Source organism: Mixophyes fleayi, chromosome 5 (assembly GCF_038048845.1).
Source record: "Mixophyes fleayi isolate aMixFle1 chromosome 5, aMixFle1.hap1, whole genome shotgun sequence".
In the NCBI taxonomy this organism is placed as follows: Eukaryota; Metazoa; Chordata; class Amphibia; order Anura; family Limnodynastidae; genus Mixophyes; species Mixophyes fleayi.
In genome coordinates, this window is record NC_134406.1 from 198100791 (window position 1) to 198122378 (window position 21588).

The 21588-nt window shown below is 40.2% G+C and overlaps 1 protein-coding gene across 3 annotated transcripts in view; it reads right to left on the bottom strand.

The window, feature by feature from the left end:
* DOK6 (docking protein 6) overlaps nt 1-21588 on the bottom strand; it is a 584401-nt gene that overhangs the window by 331515 nt on the left and 231298 nt on the right. For all 3 annotated transcript variants that reach the window (XM_075213248.1, XM_075213247.1, XM_075213249.1), the window contains exon 4: nt 3966-4085. In XM_075213248.1, the coding sequence (XP_075069349.1) occupies nt 3966-4085 (120 nt within the window). The remainder of the gene's footprint in view (nt 1-3965; nt 4086-21588) is intronic.

The following is a 21588-nucleotide window of genomic DNA, read 5'->3' on the forward strand; positions in this document are numbered from 1 at the left end:
CTGGGCTGGTGGCACTATTGCAGGGGATCTTGCAGCATAGGGTCCCCCTGCCATAATAACAACCAACTCCAGAGTAGTCAGCAGCCGGCTGCATTCCCTAGGGAGATGTGGGCCTCCGAATCAACCCCCCCCCCCCCCACACACACCCTAGGGGTACCCTTCCCTGTTCTGAAAGCACTATGGCCCTTCTCACACCCTTGGGCAGTGTGTGGGGGGTGTAATATTAATAGTATAATGCATCAAGTATTTTGTCCCTGGTGCACTACAGGTCCCAACATGGCCAGGCTGCCATTATGTGCCTGGGCATGCTGGATGTGTTGTACTACAAGCACAAATATACTCATGGCTGCAAAGCCAAACTGAGCTGTAGTGTCCCAAAGAAATATGTAAATAAAACACAGACACAAGTGTAAACATCATTTTTATTGCCATAAATACACCCCTACACACCTATTGACTACTTTTTTGTTGGTTATACCTTCTGATGTTAATAAAGGTGTTCAGCGGTGTTAATGTGGATGTTAAGCCACATTGCTTTTGTTTCTTAAAAAGGTTTCTGTTTATTAAAGATGACAACAACAGGTGAAAGTACAGTTGCAGTCAGGCAATACAGACTTGTATGCAGGTATACAGTGGATATCAGCAGTATACACTCTTATGCAGTATACAGTATACAGTTGATATGCTTATGTAGGCTTGGAACACTGCACATCTGTGCAGGTACTTGTGGGCATAGACAGGTTCTCTTATTATTACTGGGAGCCTCCAGTTCACATTACAATGGTATGGGAGTTATATATATGAGCAACGGTACGCAGCTCTAGACAGTGCCTCCGTCACTCTCAGTGCCGCGAAAAAGACGAACTTCCGTTTTACAGGATCCGTGTATGCGCAGTATCGCAAATCGGACGTTCACAGCTTTGCCCCACTTCCTGCTAGACCCCTGGGGATTCGGGCTACAGTTAAGAAGATGGCGCAAAGTGCTCTCTATACTAACACTTTATTGGTCACCTACTTCAAGGGTCTTTCATGTGCAATACATTGCGGCATTCAAGGAAAAGCAAACCCCTGGTAGACGATGCAAAGTGAGCTCAAGCATGCTATTTATAACAAGTAGGCAATAAAAATGCCTAGCATACTCAAATGTATGTGTGCCCATGTAGTCGGTATTGGAACACAGACTTCTGCAGTCAGATGCAGTGGTACGCCAAGCTAGCTTTTACATTACGTTACTGGTTTTACTACAAAATTCATCTAGCAACGTATCTTGAGATTTGTGCCTTGATGAATTTTGGAGGGCACAAAGCCAAAATACGTGTGTTTAATAATAAATGTGGGTTGCAATCAAAATGCATGCCTTAATGAATCAGGCCCAATGTGTCTCCGATGTGTCTCTGGACTGTTCGCGGCACCTTGCTGGTAATTGTATTCCCATAGCAGAGTTTAAAGTATATTTTAGTATAATTGTTGGTAATACAAAGATATGATCACTGAATGGTGAATATGTAATGTAATCCATAATGAGAATGGTGGTGACCAATGGAAATGTTGATCTTGCAGGAAAATGTAATATGTATTTAATTATGCTCATTACTTCCATTTCTAATTCAGATTACATATGGTTACAATTCTTTGTATATGCATGCAATTGCAATAACGTTAAAATGACTGCAAGTGGGGGGAAAAGCATTAAAACCCAGATGAAAAACAATTTAATGAACCTTGGCTAGAAATATTTATATTCTGATAGAAGTACAATTTGTTTTATGTTTGTAAATTATACAGATAATTAGACACTAGTGTCATTTACCAACATTAGTGCAATGACACTATTAGTAGACAACACTTGTCCTGGTCCTCTATTCAGATGCTTGTCATACTGTTGTATCTACCATGCACTTTCCTTATACATAGCTCTGGGCTCATGGAAGTATAAGCATTCAAAAATGTGACTACATGGTAATAAAACGTACAGTTTTGCCAGGGGGTTAGCTGGCAAATTTTAGCCCTGGGAATGAGACTCAGCTCAGCAGCCTATTATGAACATTTTAAAGGAAAAATGATGCAGGTTGCCCAGTGACCCAGCCCAAGGTTGCCCACTATGAGAATGACCCGGGGGCATATGCTCCCTGCCCCTAGCCCAGCCAGCTCCTGAGTTTTGCACATGATTATTGATGAGAAGGTCCATGGCCTTCTCATTCCCTTCAGACTGCTCTTTAGATGACATTACTACTTAACTGATACTCCTCAAAAATCATGTGGTGTCATGATGGATGCAGCAGCCCTAAAGGAGTGATACTGTAGTTAGGAAAAATTATACATAATTAGTAGATGCAGGACCAGAAACTATTTTTTTTTTAAATCAACAAGGATTTAGGAATGGAGAACCAATTTCTTGAATTGAGAAGGTGTTATGTTACAATGGCTAGTGGTAGATATAGTGCTAATTCCAATTACATCTGTAGATTTCAGACTGTACATAGCCATATTGCGGAGATTAATTGATGTGACAGTAGAAGGTGAAACAAAAGTACATGACCTGTATTTTATAATCTAGGATGATTTATTGCATTGGGTCACAGAAGTACAAGTGGAAATTATTGAACTACTTTTAGTTCCCAAAAGTCATTGTACAGCAATGATGGATTTAGCCCATGATAATTTATTCAGTGGGGACCTTGCATTCAGAAGTGTCTCAAAGCAGAAACCGGAGATATATTTTTCATATGGCCTGGCAAATGGGTTTAACAATTTTCTGGCATATTCATTATCACAATAAAGCTAGATTTTTAAATGTGGTTTTCACAATATTTAAAATAATTTAATCTAATAAAATGCAAACATGTGTTGGATGCTTTAAAATGTATTATTAATTAATTCATATTCATATTATATTCATAGTTTACATTTAAGATTTTATAGTATAGGGCTCTATGTACTGATGTAAATAGAACTGCAGGGCTCCTTTTTGAAGAAAAATTATGCCATATGCAATCGGTCATTACGTAACATGCAGCTCTGCTACAAAATAAAAATCAGTATGATTCTGATTTTGGTGCATGACGGAGGGGAGGGACCTGAGCACATGCCGCATAGTAATGATCATTCTCATTACTGTGTGCGCGCAACCATGCTCCAACACAACCCTCTTTGGGGCATACCCACCCGGTGGATGATCACACAAAGAAACTGAGTAGAAGAACATATGAAAGTGCACCACTCTTTCCCTACATGTGCCTTAGTATAAAGATCACAATGAATGCAAGAGTAAAGTAACCAGTTTCAAGAGATAAATACAGCCAAAATCTGGATACGCATATATGCTGTTTAACTTCTATCACGTGTTGTCATATTCTTATAAGGCAGGACAGTAGCACAGTGGTTAGCATTACTATATACGTGTGTAATAGGGAATTTAGACTGTAATATCCGATAGGACAGGGACTTGTGAATGACTATATTATCACTGTACAGTTCTGTATAGTGTTGGGTAATATTATTGATGCTATATAAATAATAATAATATTATAATAATAATAATAATAGGAAGAGGGTGAATTTCACAAATGAAATAGTTGTTTAAGGTTGCTCAGGAGCAAAGTAGGCATCTGATTAGACAGGTACTCTCCATCATCCAATTAGGTGTAGATCTTATTATATGTCATTTTCACTCCATTGCTACCTTCAAAGTCTGTACCCTCAGTTCCAGCAGTTCCAGCTGCAATTGGAAGGAAAAGCTGGGGAGGTATCCAAAATAGATGTCACTTGGATTGAAGGGATTTTGATACATTTTGATTGGAGATCTCTTTAATGTGTGTGAGTTTCTATGAACTATCAAATATGGACTATGCATGAGATAAAGTAATACAGTAATGTACAGGTTACATAGTATTGTAGTTCTTGGACTGTTATCACTGATGCAAGATGTCATGGAAACATGAAATGTGCTATAATTAATAACTCACCATTCTGTTCCCTTTGTACTCCAGCAGCTAGTAGATCAGGTTCACCAAGGCTTATATCATTAAGTCTGGTTCCTAAACACTCCACACATAGGAACTTGCACCACTCCTCTGCTTCTAGCTCTGGCAAGAATAACAAACAAAACGTTAGTAAAGGGTAATACACTGATATCACTACACAAGTATGGTCAGATGCCCCCCTGCTCCCCAGCCCAGCCTGGCTCTGTCTTGGAACATCTCAGTCCATAAACATTTTAAGAGAATCTATTGTTTTCCTGGATGCTTATGAACGATTATTGTTTGATTATATTTTATCAATTTAGCATGCCATTGCAAAGCTGAGACATGACTCAGAATAGATGCATGTCTTTTTTTTGCTGCCAATTTGTGGTTGGTTTGATTCCTTCATTTAATTCTAACTCAGAGCCTGACGTGAAGTTGGACGCACTTTCCATCTAAAATGCAGGCGTAAATTGTATCTGATAAAAAAAAAGACAACTTAGTTTGTTAGGATGAGTCGGACACATCTAACCAGATGTCACAATTATCAGTTTGTATCTTAAACCAGAGGTAGAATACGCCCAACAGATACATTTCCTAACAGGTGTATCAGCGTCTGCTTCCAGGTCTTATCTACTTGACCATACTCCTATTGTTCATTTCCTAAGCTTGCATGCCCCTTGCCTCCCTGATGCACCTCCATGAGCGTAAGGCGTCGTGTCTGCATACAGACTCAAGTTTAAGTGTAAGTCTTTATTGTGGGCATGTGCAGGCGTGAAATGCGTATTTTACTTTATGCAAATGGACTTGCGTCTAACTATACACAAGGCCCTCAGTCGCTATAAAACATGCTGCGGGATATTTCTGAACACTGGTGCAATGGAAAAAAAGTGTTGTTGGCTATATCATGTTGGCTGACAGAATCCGAATGATTGCTTCACCACATTGTATTTTTTCATTGTACTAGACTTCAGAAATGCCATTCAAGCCATCTTTATGTGATTTGTTATTTTATCTAAGTTTGGCAGTGTATATTTATCATATACAGAAAGGAACACACACTTAAAGATAGTACACACTTGAGCACACATTCTGCAGTTCATTTGCAGTGCACTTTTCACACTTGTTACATTATGTCACAGCATAAAAGTTAAATCTAATTAGTGAGCTTGGTAAACCAATTTAGCTAAATGATGTAATATAATCTGTTCCATATTGGATCATCTTGGTTCTATATAGGGTGTGCTGATTTTTACGCTATATAAAACTTTTATTTTATGCTGGCTTGTACAATGTTACTTTTGATTACTGAAAATGTCATAATTGGTTAAGCAATCAATGGCTATATATATATATATATATATATATATATATATATATATATATATATATGTGTGTGTGTATGAATACTCCTATACTGTTGTTTACGTTTCCTTCATCTATATGTGGTCCTACCAACAATTAGGAATTATCTTCATTAGGGTGCTGCCATGGTCTATGGTTGCAGGTTGCATGTTGAATGATGTTATTCATGCACAATGTAAATTAAAATGTGTTGGTTATAATGATAATGTCCGTATAATATAAACAGCTAGCATCCCATTACTCACAAAAAACAGATATTTTTCATCTGAAAACAAAATATGTACAAAGCTGAGTTGTGTACTGATGAAGAGTACATAAATAATCTATTATTTATGTTTAATTTTATAATATATGAAGAGATACAGTCACAATTGAATTAGCACACTGATTGGGAACAAAAATCCTCCCCCCCACCTGAGACTATGGGTTGTAACCAGATAAACAGGTTTTGGAACATTTGGTCAGTAATTAGTATATGAATGCTGTGAGCAATTCCTGTAGCCAGGTTCTAGACTCTGCCCACAAAGGTTTTTACTGTACACAGAGAAATAATCTCTCTCTTCATGCTTGGTGCTCGGACTGAGGGGACATGCTGCCTGCTGCTCCTAGGTGAGCAGGCCTTAGGCCCTAACTAGTATGGAGTTTGATTGGAGTGTGCATGGCATGAAAGGTGAGTGTGAGCATGTTTTAATGTGTTGTTGAATGGAGGATGTTCGAATTTGACATGAGAATGAATGATTATTTGTTGTAAGTGAGAATGAAAGTTTGAATACAGATGGTAAATGTGATTGGTGAGATGGTGAAAGATTTTGGTTTGTTATGGACAGAGTTACATAAATGCATGCCTTGTTGGGATAGATTGCTGGTTTAAATGAAAGCATTTACATAGTTGTTTGTTGGTTAAGTTTTGGTCATGGAAGCATTGGTGCTTTATGCAGTTTCATGTACATGCATATGGACAGAGTTACATAAATGCATGCCTTGTTGGGATAGATTGCTGGTTTAAATGAAAGCATTTATGTTTGGAATTCCTGTTGTGTTTGGGATAGATTGTTGATATAAATGAAGACGTTTGTGTTCATGGAAGCATTGGTGTTATACATAGTCCTGTGGGGTTTTGTGTTGGTTGAAAATGGCCACTGGACTTTGAGTGAGGTGTGCATGCTGGTCTGTATGGATTCTCCCCTCCCCCTTCACTACACAATGCATACACACACACCTTTAGACAATAGTTAGTCAAAACACACACACACAATTACATATATATGTATATTACAGGTAGGGATGTGCACCGGCGACTTTTGAGGTCTCGTGTTTTGTGTTTTGGATCCGGATTTTCGTTATTTTTGAGGTTCGGATTTGTCTCGCAAAACACTTGACGAAAGGTCTCGGTTCGGATTTAAGGTATTGGATTCGGATTTTTTTTGAAAAAAACATAAAAAGTTTAAAAATCAAGTTTTTGGGCTTATTTTCACTCCTAGGCTATTATTAACCTCAATAACATTCAATAACAAGCATTTCCACTAATTTACAGTGTATTCTGAACACCTCACAATATAGTTATTAGTCCAAAACGTTGCAACAAGGTATCTTTCTGGACTGCGTAGAGGAGTGGGTCACCACAATATATATTAAAAACCCTGAACTTTTATGATTCGCACCAATAATTGTACCTGGACTGCGTAGAGGAGTGGGTCACCACAATATATTAAAAACCCTGAACTTTTATGAATCGCACCAATAAATGTACCTGGACTGCGTAGAGGAGTGGGTCACCACAATATATATAATAAGAAAACCATCAACTGGTTTGATTCGCACCAATAAATGTACCTGGACTGCGTAGAGGAGTGGGTCACCACAATATATTAAAAACCCTGAACTTTTATGAATCGCACCAATAAATGTACCTGGACTGCGTAGAGGAGTGGGTCACCACAATATATATAATAAGAAAACCATCAACTTGTTTGATTCGCACCAATAAATGTACCTGGACTGCGTAGAGGAGTGGGTCACCACAATATCTTAAAAACCCTGAACTTTTATGAATCGCACCAATAAATGTACCTGGACTGCGTAGAGGAGTGGGTCACCACAATATATATAATAAGAAAACCATCAACTTGTTTGATTCGCACCAATAAATGTACCTGGACTGCGTAGAGGAGTGGGTCACCACAATATATTAAAAACCCTGAACTTTTATGAATCGCACCAATAAATGTACCTGGACTGCGTAGAGGAGTGGGTCACCACAATATATATAATAAGAAAACCATCAACTGGTTTGATTCGCACCAATAAATGTACCTGGACTGCGTAGAGGAGTGGGTCACCACAATATATTAAAAACCCTGAACTTTTATGAATCGCACCAATAAATGTACCTGGACTGCGTAGAGGAGTGGGTCACCACAATATATATAATAAGAAAACCATCAACTTGTTTGATTCGCACCAATAAATGTACCTGGACTGCGTAGAGGAGTGGGTCACCACAATATCTTAAAAACCCTGAACTTTTATGAATCGCACCAATAAATGTACCTGGACTGCGTAGAGGAGTGGGTCACCACAATATATATAATAAGAAAACCATCAACTTGTTTGATTCGCACCAATAAATGTACCTGGACTGCGTAGAGGAGTGGGTCACCACAATATATTAAAAACCCTGAACTTTTATGAATCGCACCAATAAATGTACCTGGACTGCGTAGAGGAGTGGGTCACCACAATATCTTAAAAACCCTGAACTTTTATGAATCGCACCAATAAATGTACCTGGACTGCGTAGAGGAGTGGGTCACCACAATATATATAATAAGAAAACCATCAACTTGTTTGATTCGCACCAATAAATGTACCTGGACTGCGTAGAGGAGTGGGTCACCACAATATATATAATAAGAAAACCATCAACTTGTTTGATTCGCACCAATAAATGTACCTGGACTGCGTAGAGGAGTGGGCACTGGGCACCACAATAAAATATATAAAAAACCTTCAACAGGTCTGCATTACACTACACATACGGCTGCTCCTCCATCCTCTCCATCATATACATGTTGGAGTTTTAGCATGTGACAACCTCTTGTTTTTGATAATGTCAGTGCATTTTGAATATTTTTCAATTTGCCCCACACCACTGAATGTACTTTATCTATGATACGCATCTATCTATCTTGACTGCGTAGTGTGGTGGCCCCGGTACACAATTTGGTACCGGGGCCACAATAAAATAAATACACCCTCCACGTGTCAGAATTCCACCAAACAAGTATCTGGACTGCGTAGTGGGGTGGCCCCGGTACCCAACTTGATACCGGGGCCACAATAAAATAAATACACCCTCCACGTGTCAGAATTCCACCAAACAAGTATCTGGACTGCGTAGTGGGGTGGCCCCGGTACCCAACTTGATACCGGGGCCACAATAAAATAAATACACCCTCCACGTGTCAGAATTCCACCAAACAAGTATCTGGACTGCGTAGTGGGGTGGCCCCGGTACCCAACTTGATACCGGGGCCACAATAAAATAAATACACCCTCCACGTGTCAGAATTCCACCAAACAAGTATCTGGACTGCGTAGTGGGGTGGCCCCGGTACCCAACTTGATACCGGGGCCACAATAAAATAAATACACCCTCCACGTGTCAGAATTCCACCAAACAAGTATCTGGACTGCGTAGTGGGGTGGCCCCGGTACCCAACTTGATACCGGGGCCACAATAAAATAAATACACCCTCCACGTGTCAGAATTCCACCAAACAAGTATCTGGACTGCGTAGTGGGGTGGCCCCGGTACCCAACTTGATACCGGGGCCACAATACCTCCTCCAAACATGCTACAGACAATTCGTCATTGAGATCCCATTAAGTATGTTAAAGACAGACAGGGTCCAAGTGTTATTAGTTGACTTTGTAAAGAAAAAAACTGTCCCTGTTGCACATAGTCGTGCAATGAAGACTTACTTTTTCATTTAAAGGCACGATCTTTCAAGTGTAGTGTTTGTAAGTCTAAGTCATATTATACTTTTGGTAAAATTGGTTTTTTTGGTTCCTCTTTATGTTAATTAATTAGTAATAGAATTAAAGTAGGAAATAGAATTAAATAGAATTAAAGTAGGAAATAGAGTGGTATAGAGTTGTAGTGTGGTATAGATAGAGTGGTCCACACAATATAATAATAAAACCCTCAACTGGTCTGAATTCCACCAAACAAGTATCTTGACTGCGTAGTGTGGTGGCCCCGGTACACAATTTGGTACCGAGGCCACAATATAATTAAAAAACCCTCCACGTGTCGGAATTCCACCAAACAAGTATCTGGACTGCATAGTGGGGTGGCCCCGGTACCCAATTTGATACCGGGGCCACAATACCTCCTCAAAACATGCTCCAGACAATTCGTCATTGACAGACCCCAGACAGACAGGGTCGTAGTGTTATTGTTTGACTTTGTAAACCCAAAAAAATGTCCCTGTTGCACTTGCACATAGTCGTGCAATCAAGACTGACTTTTTCATTTAAAGGCACGATCTTTCAAGTGTAGTGTTTGTAAGTCTAAGTCATATTATACTTTTGGTAAAATTGGTTTTTTTGGTTCCTCTTTATGGTAATTAATTAGTAATAGAATTAAAGTAGGAAATAGAATTAAATAGAATTAAAGTAGGAAATAGAGTGGTATAGAGTTGTAGTGTGGTATAGATAGAGTGGTCCACACAATATAATAATAAAACCCTCAACTGGTCTGAATTCCACCAAACAAGTATCTTGACTGCGTAGTGTGGTGGCCCCGGTACACAATTTGGTACCGAGGCCACAATATAATTAAAAAACCCTCCACGTGTCGGAATTCCACCAAACAAGTATCTGGACTGCATAGTGGGGTGGCCCCGGTACCCAATTTGATACCGGGGCCACAATACCTCCTCAAAACATGCTCCAGACAATTCGTCATTGACAGACCCCAGACAGACAGGGTCGTAGTGTTACTGTTTGACTTTGTAAACCCAAAAAAATGTCCCTGTTGCACTTGCACATAGTCGTGCAATCAAGACTGACTTTTTCATTTAAAGGCACGATCTTTCAAGTGTCAGAAAGAGAGAGAAGACACAGGAGAGGAGAGTTGTAGCTGGGGACCTGGGGTGGAAGCTCCCAGGCTCCCCCAGCATTGCCTGGAAGTCTGAGCGTGGTGACTGAGCCAGGGCAAGGAATGTGTGCCCTGGATGAGGGGGAGAACTCCATGCCACTATAGTGAACCCAAGAGAGAGGGGGACACTGCACATGGAAGAGGCCCTGGAGTGAGGGCTGCTACAAGAGGCATGGTAGCTGTAGTGTCAGATCCTGAGGCTGAGAGTACACAGAGTGACGTGTCAGAGCACAGGAGACATTATCCCCGCAGAGGAGGGATGAGCTGCAGTTGAGAGGTCTGCTGTTGAAATAGGACATGCACACTTTAACAAACCAATCATTTCAGCGACAGGGCCTACCAAACAACTTTGACTGAAATGATTGGTTTGTTTGGGCCCCCACACCAAAAAAGCTATTCATCTCTCCCTGTACAGACTAAACAGGCTCTACTGAGGCAAGATGTCGTCCTCATCCTCAACCTCTGATTCCTCTCCCCCTACAGTGTCTACTTCCTCCTCATCACACATTATCAATTCGTCCCCGCTGGACTCCACAACCACAGGTCCCTCTGTAGTATCTGGAGGGCAGTGCTGTACTTCATTGAGGAATTGATTATTCATTTTTATAAACATCATTTTTTCAACGTTGTGAGGAAGCAACCTCCTTCGCCGCTCACTGACCAGGTTCCCCGCTGCACTAAAAACTCTTTCCGAGTACACACTGGAGGGGGGACAACTCAGGTAAAATAGAGCCAGTTTGTACAGGGGCTTCCAAACTGCCTTTTTTTCCTGCCAGTAACAATATGGACTGTCTGACATGTCTACTTGGATGGTGTCAGCAAAGTAATCATCCACAATTTTTTCTATTGTGACAGCATCCAATGCAGCGAGAGTAGACATGTCTGCAATGGTTGGCAGGTCCTTCAGTCCGGACCAGATGTTATCAGCATCCCCGCCAGTGCCTCTTTTGGGAAAACTGAGCTTTTTCCTCGCAGCCATAGATGTGGAAGAAAATGAGGGTGGAGCTGTTGGCATGTCACGGTCCTCTTCAGAGGACAATCTCCTGACCAGCAGGTCTTTGCACCGCTGTAGATTTGTGTCCGCCGGAAACAGAGACACAACATACGCTTTAAACCGAGGATCGAGCACGGTGGCCAGAATGTATTCCTCTGACTTTAAAAGAGTGACCACCCTCGGATCCTGGCAAAGCGTACGAAGGGCTACATCCACAAGAGCTACATGCTTGCTGTAATCGCAATGGCTTACCAGCTCCTCCCTCACTTTCTCCAGCTGCTTCTGCAACAGCCTGATCAGGGGAATGACCTGACTCAAGCTGGCAGTGTCGGAACTGACTTCTCGTGTGGCAAGTTCAAATGGCTGCAGAACCTTGCACAACACGGAAATCAGTCTCCACTGCGCTTGACTCAGGCGCATCCCCACTCCTTTGCCTATGTCGTAGGTGGCTGTGTAGGCCTGAATGGCCTTTTGCTGCTCCTCCATCCTCTGCAGCATATAGAGGGTGGAGTTCCAGCGCGTCACAACCTCTTGTTTGAGGTGATGGCAGGGCAGGTTCAAGCTTTTCTGATGTGCCTCTAGTCTGCGGTAGGCACTGGCTGAATGCCGAAAGTGTCCAGCAATTTTGCGGGCCACCGCAAGCATCTCCTGCACACCCCTGTCACTCTTGAGGTAATGCTGCACCACCAAATTAATGGTGTGGGCAAAACATGGGACGTGCTGGAAATTGCCCATATTTAATGCCCGCACAATGTTACTGGCATTGTCTGACACCACAAATCCCCATGAGAGTCTAAGTGGGGTAAGCCACTGGGAGATAATTTCCCTCATTTTCTCTAATATGTTGGCAGCGTTGTGCCTCTTATTAAAGCCTGTAATGCACAATGTTGCCTGCCTTTGCATGAGCAGCCATTTTGTAGATGCTGCTACTGATGCAGCTGTTGCTGTTGCTGCGGAAGGGGATGCATCTACCCAGTGGGCTGTCACAGTCATATAGTCCTTCGTTTGCCCAGAACCACTTGTCCACATGTCCGTGGTTAAGTGGACAGTGGGTACAACCGCATTTTTAAGAGCACTGAGGACACTTGATCGTACTTCTCTGTACATTTTTGGTATCGCCTGCCTAGTGAAGTGGAATCTCGAGGGGATTTGGTACCGGGGACACAATACCTCCATCAACCCTCTAAATCCCACTCCACTGATGGCGGACACCGGGCGCACGTCTAACACCAACATTGCAGTTACAGCCGCAGTTATACGCTTTGCAATAGGGTGACTACTATCGTATTTGGTGGTCATGGCAAACGACTGTTGGACGGTCAATTGTTTGGTGAAAGACTTAGCGGTCTTACGACTTCCCCTCTGGGAAGATGACCGACTAACAGCAGCAACAGCAGCAGTGGCAGTAGTAGGCGTACCGCTGCAGGATTCCTCGGATGAATCCCGTATTGAGGAGGACTCAGTCTGGCTGGTGACTTGGGCTGCAGGACTGAATCTGATGGAGATTGTGGAGGAAGTTGACGAGGAGGGTGTTGCTGGTGTGTATCCAACTGGACCACGGGATTTAGGTGTCCCTGTACCGATGAGGGTCCTAGCCCCAGTTCCTGAACTAACCACTGAACTATGAAGGTTATTCAGGTGACGTATAAGGGAGGATGTTCCTAGGTGGGCAAGATCCTTACCCCTGCTTATTTGAGCTTTACATAAGCTACATATTGCCATACATTGGTTGTCTGGATTTGGATAAAAATAACTCCAGACCGAAGAGGTGCATTTTTTGGTCTTCTGACCAGGCATGACGATGGGCTTTTTCATCCCATGGACATCAGCTGTTTCCCCCCCTGGTGCCTCATTTACAATAACCACATCACCATCCTCATCATCAAGTTCCTCCACAGCGCCAGCTACATCATCAATAGCCTCCTCCCGAGCCACCTCTTCCCGTACAGTGATGGGAAGGTCAGGCTTGACAACCACCAACACGCTTGGACTCGCCTTGGGGATTTGTGATAATTTCTCTTTAGAAGGCAGAGTTGTTTGCTGTTTTGTTGCTGACAGCATAACTCTCTTCAATTTTTTGTAGGGGGGGGGAGGAGGAGGAGGGCTAAGATCCGTGGGTGAAGCTGAACCACTAGTCATGAACACGGGCCAGGGCCTAAGCCGTTCCTTGCCACTCCGTGTCGTAAATGGCATATTGGCAACTTTACGTTTCTCCTCAGATGATTTTAAGTTTCTCTTTTTGCTACTTTTTCTTAACTTGGGCTTTTTGGATTTTACATGCCCGGTACTACGAGATTGGGCATCGGGCTTGGAAGACGACGTTGATGGCATTTCATCGTCTATGTCATGACTAGTGGCAGCAGCTTCAGCATTAGGAGGAAGTGGGTCTTGATCTTTCCCTACTTTATCCTCCAAATTTTTGGTCTCCATTATATGTAGCACAAGATACTGCAGAATGTGTGAACTTGGTAATATTGCAGTACCAATGGACTTATAATGCTGGATTGGTTTTGCAAATTTGGTTATAATTATTATATATATTTTTTTTTTTTTAAATTTTTTATTTTTTTTTACTTTTTTTTTATTTTTTACAAACTTGGGAATAATGGGGAAATAACTATGCCCTTAGAAGCACAGAGCACAGGACACAGCACCACTGGACTGAACAGGACACGGCACAGGACCCAGCAGCACTACGGAACTCAGCAGGACAGAGCACAGGACACAGCACCACTGGACTGATACTGCAGAATGTGTAAACTTTGTAATATTGCAGTACCACTGGACTTTTACTGCTGAATGTGTGAACTTGGTAATATTGCAGTACCAATGGACTTATAATGCTGGATTGGTTTTGCAAATTTGGTTATAATTATTATATATATTTTTTTTTTTTTTAATTTTTTATTTTTTTTTACTTTTTTTTTATTTTTTACAAACTTGGGAATAATGGGGAAATAACTATGCCCTTAGAAGCACAGAGCACAGGACACAGCACCACTGGACTGAACAGGACACGGCACAGGACCCAGCAGCACTACGGAACTCAGCAGGACAGAGCACAGGACACAGCACCACTGGACTGATACTGCAGAATGTGTAAACTTTGTAATATTGCAGTACCACTGGACTTTTACTGCTGAATGTGTGAACTTGGTAATATTGCAGTACCAATGGACTTATAATGCTGGATTGGTTTTGCAAATTTGGTTATAATTATTATATATTTTTTTTTTTTTTTAATTTTTTTATTTTTTTTTACTTTTTTTTTATTTTTTACAAACTTGGGAATAATGGGGAAATAACTATGCCCTTAGAAGCACAGAGCACAGGACACAGCACCACTGGACTGAACAGGACACGGCACAGGACCCAGCAGCACTACGGAACTCAGCAGGACAGAGCACAGGACACAGCACCACTGGACTGATACTGCAGAATGTGTAAACTTTGTAATATTGCAGTACCACTGGACTTTTACTGCTGAATGTGTGAACTTGGTAATATTGCAGTACCAATGGGCTTATACTGCAGGATTGGTTGTGAAAATTTTGTGGTAATTAAAAAATATTAAAGTAGTTTTTGGTATTTTATAAAAAAAACTTTTTTTTATTTTTTTAAACACAGGGGAATATTGGGGAAATAACTATGCCCTTAGAAGCACAGAGCACAGGACACAGCACCACTGGACTGAACAGGACACAGCACAGGACCCAGCAGCACCACTGACCTCAGAAGGACAGAGCACAGCACACAGCACCACTGGACTGATACTGCAGAACACAGCACAGCACAGCACAGCACAGCACTAAACAGCACAGCACTAAACAGCACAGCACTAAACAGCACAGAACTAAACAGCACAGAGGACCACCTAACACACCCTCCCTCTACCCTGATCAATGCCCGAGTGAAGATGGCGGCGACTAGCGGGGAATTTATAGGATCCGAGTATCGCGAGATCCGACAACGGGATTATGAGTCAGAGCCTCAGTTTCACTTTTGAATTTGGCGCCAATACCCGGATCTGTCTCGGATCCGACTCGGATCCGCAACGTTCGGGTGGGCTCGGATTTCAGAAATCCGAGCGCGCTCATCCCTAATTACAGGCAATAAGTGTTATATATGGCACAAAATCTATATTTTGTGTACAATATTGTTACGCTGTTTATTGTTCTATAATATAATACAACACACTTTAAATGAATTTATATCTTGTCGTGGTTACAACTTGACGATTTAAGGGAATATAAGAATGATATTTCTTGGGTTAATTTAGAAATACCTTTTGCGAGGAATTGGTTGACGGTAATAGTCATATATATAACGGTATTAAATGGTCATATATACATTTGGCAGAATATTAAGGAGATTAAAACTCAAAAGGAGGTAAAAACCCTTTTACATGTACTATTTAGTGATACTTTTTCATTAGGGCTAACATTTAATGTTTCACTTTATCATTCAGGTCACATCTGCACTGATTTAAAACATGCCAAACTATGTGAAGTTTCAGAAAAAGTTAACTAAACATAAAGGGCAATTCATCTATATAGCTCTACACAGTCTGGCAAGTTCAAAGAATTTGTAGTTCAGTATTCAGTACTATGACCTAAAGGAGAGAGGGAAGTTCAACGTTTCTCTTGAAAAATGATGTCCTGTGTGAAGATGAGCAAAACATTTACTTACATTTCACGTTTGAAGGACTATCAGTGCTTTACAAACATAGCAAAATGGTTTTAAAATGTTATGTTTTTAACAAAAATGTATAAAAAAATATAAAATTTACATTATAAAGATTTTATTAGAGAGTGATTTACTGAAAATAGAGCTATAGTTTGAATAGCACGGGTCCTCCAGTGAATCAAACCATGAGAGAGGCGCTCATTTCTAGTCCGTATGTGGTTTGTGAGATTCACATGACAAATGTGTAAACCAGGTATCACTCAGTATTTCTTGGAGATAATTATTTTGTTTATTTTATTGTTATTTTCCATACATATCAAATAATGTTTATCATTTTTTTTGGGGTAGATAGGAGAAGGGGTTCACTTAGTTCAACAAGACGCATGTATTTTTATGATTCATTTTGAAATATTATATTCATACATTTGTTTAATATGTTATGTAATGTATCTCTGCTACTTATTTAACACTTTCCTGTGTGGTCGCCTTTAGCCTCATCCACTGCTGTGATCATTTTGCATACTGGCCTTTCCATACCTTAATAATTACAAAAAAATAGATGTATGGATTTTGTTTCATATAAAAGTCTCACTCCCGATTTTAAAGGAGTCTCACTTAACTCTGTGCATTTTGGGAACCTGCTTCTTCCATTTTTTGATTCTTAGTCTATAATGTGCTGCTTGCCTCCATTCTCCGGATCCTGTTATTGAGACTGCACCTGTCACATACTATGGTACCCTTCGGTGGTAATCAGTATCCTGATGCTTGGGATACAGACACCGAATACACCTACAAAACAAACCCGAAACCTTAAATCAATGACCTCTTAAAATCTACACTTACCCTCTCACCGAAGGAGGACATTACCGGAACAACTGGTATGTGACTGCTGCAAAATCCGAATATGCTGCTTGCCAGCGCTTCATTGCGACATCACTGAAGATAGCGACATCTGCATTTAAACAGGTATGTTAATAATAAGGGTTAGGGTTAGGGGTTAGGGGTTAGAGTTAGGCTGCGGCTGCACATGAATAACACGTCGGTGACGTCACAATTAAGCGCCAGACTCCAGCATCTTCCATTTTGCACCAGTCGCATACCTGTTATTTCGCTCATTTCCTCAGTCGTGACAAGGTAAGTGTAGATTTTAAGAGGTCGCTGATTTAAGGCTTCGGGTTTCTTTTGTAGGAGTATTGGGTGTCGGTATCCCAAGCATCGGGATACCGTACCCAACCCGTACCCTTGCTGACCTAATTGTCTAAGCAGACAAGTCACTGCCTCCTGCAAGATCAGCAATACTCTATTCTGCTGTGGGTGTTCTAATAATCTGATTGGTTGATTTATCCGCACTCATTTCAAAACTGGGGACATACAGATGTGTATGAGATGAATAGTAACAAAAAGGTGAAAGTCAAATGCACTTTAAAAAATTGTTCTTTGAACAAAGAAATGTAATATATATAATAGAAGTAACTGCATCTCTGAGGTCACTGGAAGTAGACAAGTGATGTCATATTACATTGCCTTATTAAGAACCTACTAGGTGCTGGAGTGGAAGAGGTTTTACCAATACACAGCAACAATGGTGATTATCAGGGAAAGAAGATTGAGCAATAGGTTCTGAGAGTTAAGGTGACCATTTTAAGTTTCTGAGTAATAGATGAGTTTTTTCATTATATGAATAATAGCTTTGATCAACTTTATAATAAAATCAATGACTGCAGCATTTAAGCCTGTCTGTGTCTTGAACATGTGTTGTCTATAGATAAATCATGTAAGTGTGATGACAAGTGTGACAAAATGAGGTGTTTAGATTGTCCCAACTACCAGGTACCTTGTTTGTCAAAGGCCACAAGGATAGTTAATCACTGTCAGTTATATGAAATGCCAGTGCCAGAAATGATGTATTTGTATTATCCTTTTGTCGAAGTCGTATAATTGGATAAATGAAAGTATACTGGTTAATATTGTTTTACCGTGCGATTGCGATCAGTACACCACGTAACACGTGGCACGGCGCGATCACACGATAAAATACGCATGGATACACTTGCACTCTCACATTCAGTTATTTATATATTTCATATTTGTAATGGTTCCATTCCACAGTGATTTATGAGCAGATGGTATTTAGTTTATAGTTATATATATATATATATTAAGGTTATATGTACACTTTAGTGATATTTAAGGTTCAGGTTACAGAAAACATCTCATGTTTAGTATCATTTTAATCCCTTATGTGTCCGCAGTTGTCCGGTTCATTTGCCGAAGGGATTGCACATTGCATACTCTAGTTAGTGATGTTAGGGAATAAATGTTTAAAATGTTACTGACTGTGTATTGTAAATAGACTAGCTTAAACTGGTTTCTGGGTGGGAGAATCATCTGGAATGTTGACCCCCACCCTTGGAGGGGGTTATTTGAACTGGCCTATGACCTGCATTACACTGGACCCTCCTGAAGCCTGGACCTATAGAAGCAAGCCACATCATCTGTATTGTTTTCTCTGTAGCATTGAGTGTATATATACAAGCTCCCTGGGACCAGTTAAGGCAGTCATCACTGACCACAGTCTTCTAGGCTGAAGGACTGTTCTAGCTGGATCCAGCAGAGGGCGCAGCAAGCGCAGCGTACGTATGTATGTATTTGGTATCGGCTGTACTGTAGTATAATTATGTATTGAACTGCTAAAACTTTTGCTTCTGCCAAATTAAATTGTTTGTGCTTTGGAAACACAAGAAATCGCTTAGACAATGCTTATTGGGAAACTATAAAATTACTTTAATACTTTATTCATAAACTATTGACATATTACGCAGAGCTGTACATTGAAGGGATCGTGAAACAAACAAATTACATACAATAATATAAAATAGTAGTAAAAGTGGCCATGTCCAAATGAGCTTAAAATCTAAGACGTGTGGGGAACATTTGATAAGGTAGCAGAATAACAATGGTAGCTGCTGGTGGGGAATGTGTGAGTGCATACTGTAAGGCAGATGCATTACCAGTCACCAATAATAAAGCAGCCATTTTCAATTGGCATTTCAGTGCAAGATGTAGGTATGAAGCACAAACTGGTCATCGTAGAAATCTTAAAATAGTCAGCTGCTGACAACCATAACTGTCCTTACCATATGTCTTAACTGAACTTCCTTCCCGTTCTGGTCATAAAGAATGCTGTTTTTTTTGTTGCACATGAACTTTTTTGGTTATCCACTAGCTCTGACTAGCTGTGTGTAGCTTGGTGTTTTTCTAGAATCATGCTCACTCCTGGAAATATAGGCAACTTTTTCACACTGGTTCCCTATGTTTCTTGACAGCTGCTGCCAACAAACATGCAGAAATAATCAAAGGAGTAAAAGAGATGGCAACAGCAATGAAATTGAACTCACAGGGCCCAGCAGCTGAACTGATAAGGTAATTAATAGTTCTTCTACACAACCCTTTCCTTTGTGTGATGCTATAAATTAGGGGCGGTAACTCACTCCTTCCCAGATAATGAAGTTGTTCCTCGTGTCCACTCTGCATTGTCTTGGAGAGCTCCCTTTCAGACTTATAAGAGCTGATCACAGCAGGGATTGACAGGGAGCCAGGTAGTACTCATCCCCACTCACCAGCATCCTGCAGATTGCAATCAACCACCAATGAGCTCGAGAGCCAGGACATAATCACATTATTTCCCAGGAGAATGTGATAAAACAGGACAGGCAGAGCATACATCTCCTACTGCGTAGTATTGTGAAAAATGTGATTATGAACAATTGTTGCCTAAAATTGTTACAACAACATTTCAATTTCTTTGCTTCAAACCAGCAAACTATTATAATTGCTATAAATATACTGTATAAATAACTTGCCCTTTTCATCCTTTTGACTGATGTTTTTACTGATATATTAACCCTGTTGCATTCATTAAATACAATTTGTGGTTGACAATTGTCTAGTAAAGGAGGCTCCAGGCTGGTAATCAACTTGAATACTACTTTTTGCTATCTGCAAATCATCTTTACACATGATTCACACCCCTTGACAACTGCACCCCAATACATTACATTTCTGTGATCATAGAAACAAGTTTTATATGTGCTAATTGTAAAATATTTTTTATCTGTTTTTTGTTATTTCCCTTTAAAGAATGAAACATATTGATAAACAAATAGCTTTCACAATATGATTGATCTGTTAATGATATTAAATTACTCTTCCCTTGTGCTGATTGTGAGCCAAAAAGAAACTGCACACAACTGAAGCATAAAATACACAAACTCAAATTAAACATTTCACTAAATTAATGGACAGTTTCTGATTTAGCTTTGAAAACACAAAGCCCTCAGGTAAAGATTTGTGACAGCTTCTTTAATTGAAAGTCTTGTTTGTGACTAGGAAGCTTAACACTCTGTTACATTTTTGTGTAACATAAAAATGTATCTGTTCTTGTAAACAGATGTATTTTGAGACTGCAATCATTCCCATTTTAATATAAAGTCAGACCTGTCTAATGTGATTAATTACATCATTTACAGATGCAAATACCGTACGAATGCCACTAAGTACCTAGAGTACAACAAAAATGTTTTCTTAGGCTAAATAATTCAGAATTTACATATAATACAAATATACTTTATATTTTACAATTGAGTACTCCTTGACAACAAGTTTTTTTGTTGTATGGAAGTGCATATAGGTATAATAATGACCTGCAGATTGAGACATTTAGACACTAGATGGGTTTTCGGTGTATATAGCATAAGATAATGACACATTGATTAGGCAATAATTATCTCATATTTCAGTAGGTCTCTTTGTGTCCCTATTTTCCAACAAACATCACCTTTTCTACCACAGGATCTTTTTGGTTCTTATTCTATTAGACAAGTCTATGAAATGGGCAAGGCTGAAAATTGGTGGCAAAATATATCCTAAATCACATTCATCCACCTCTTTGTTGTTTCTGACACATACCCCTAAGAGAAGTGGTGACTGGGTAAATACTGTAGCTACTGGACAAGTCTGATATATTTCTCATTATATGTCTTAATCAGAGTGCTGTGCAGCCATCCTCAAAAATTGGTTTGGGACAATGTATTCTTTATCACTGTTTAGCCTATATATGGGTTTTGTTGATATGCTGGGCCACAGTGTGTTTACCTGGCAAGTAGAAAGCTTCCATGCCTACATTTCCTCTAGCCAGTATCCAGTACCTTTAGTATTACATCAATATGATTGCAACTTTATCCTCTTCGGGTTATGCAAATATTCCCCACTGATTACTATATGCCTTTTGTAGCAGTGCGCTTATTTTATGCTGCTTGGCATTTGGTTAATTATTACCTACCTGAAAATTTTTACTTGCCACATTATTTTTGAAATCTTTTATAAGGCTTTAGCTTGCCTTTATAATCATGAAGTCT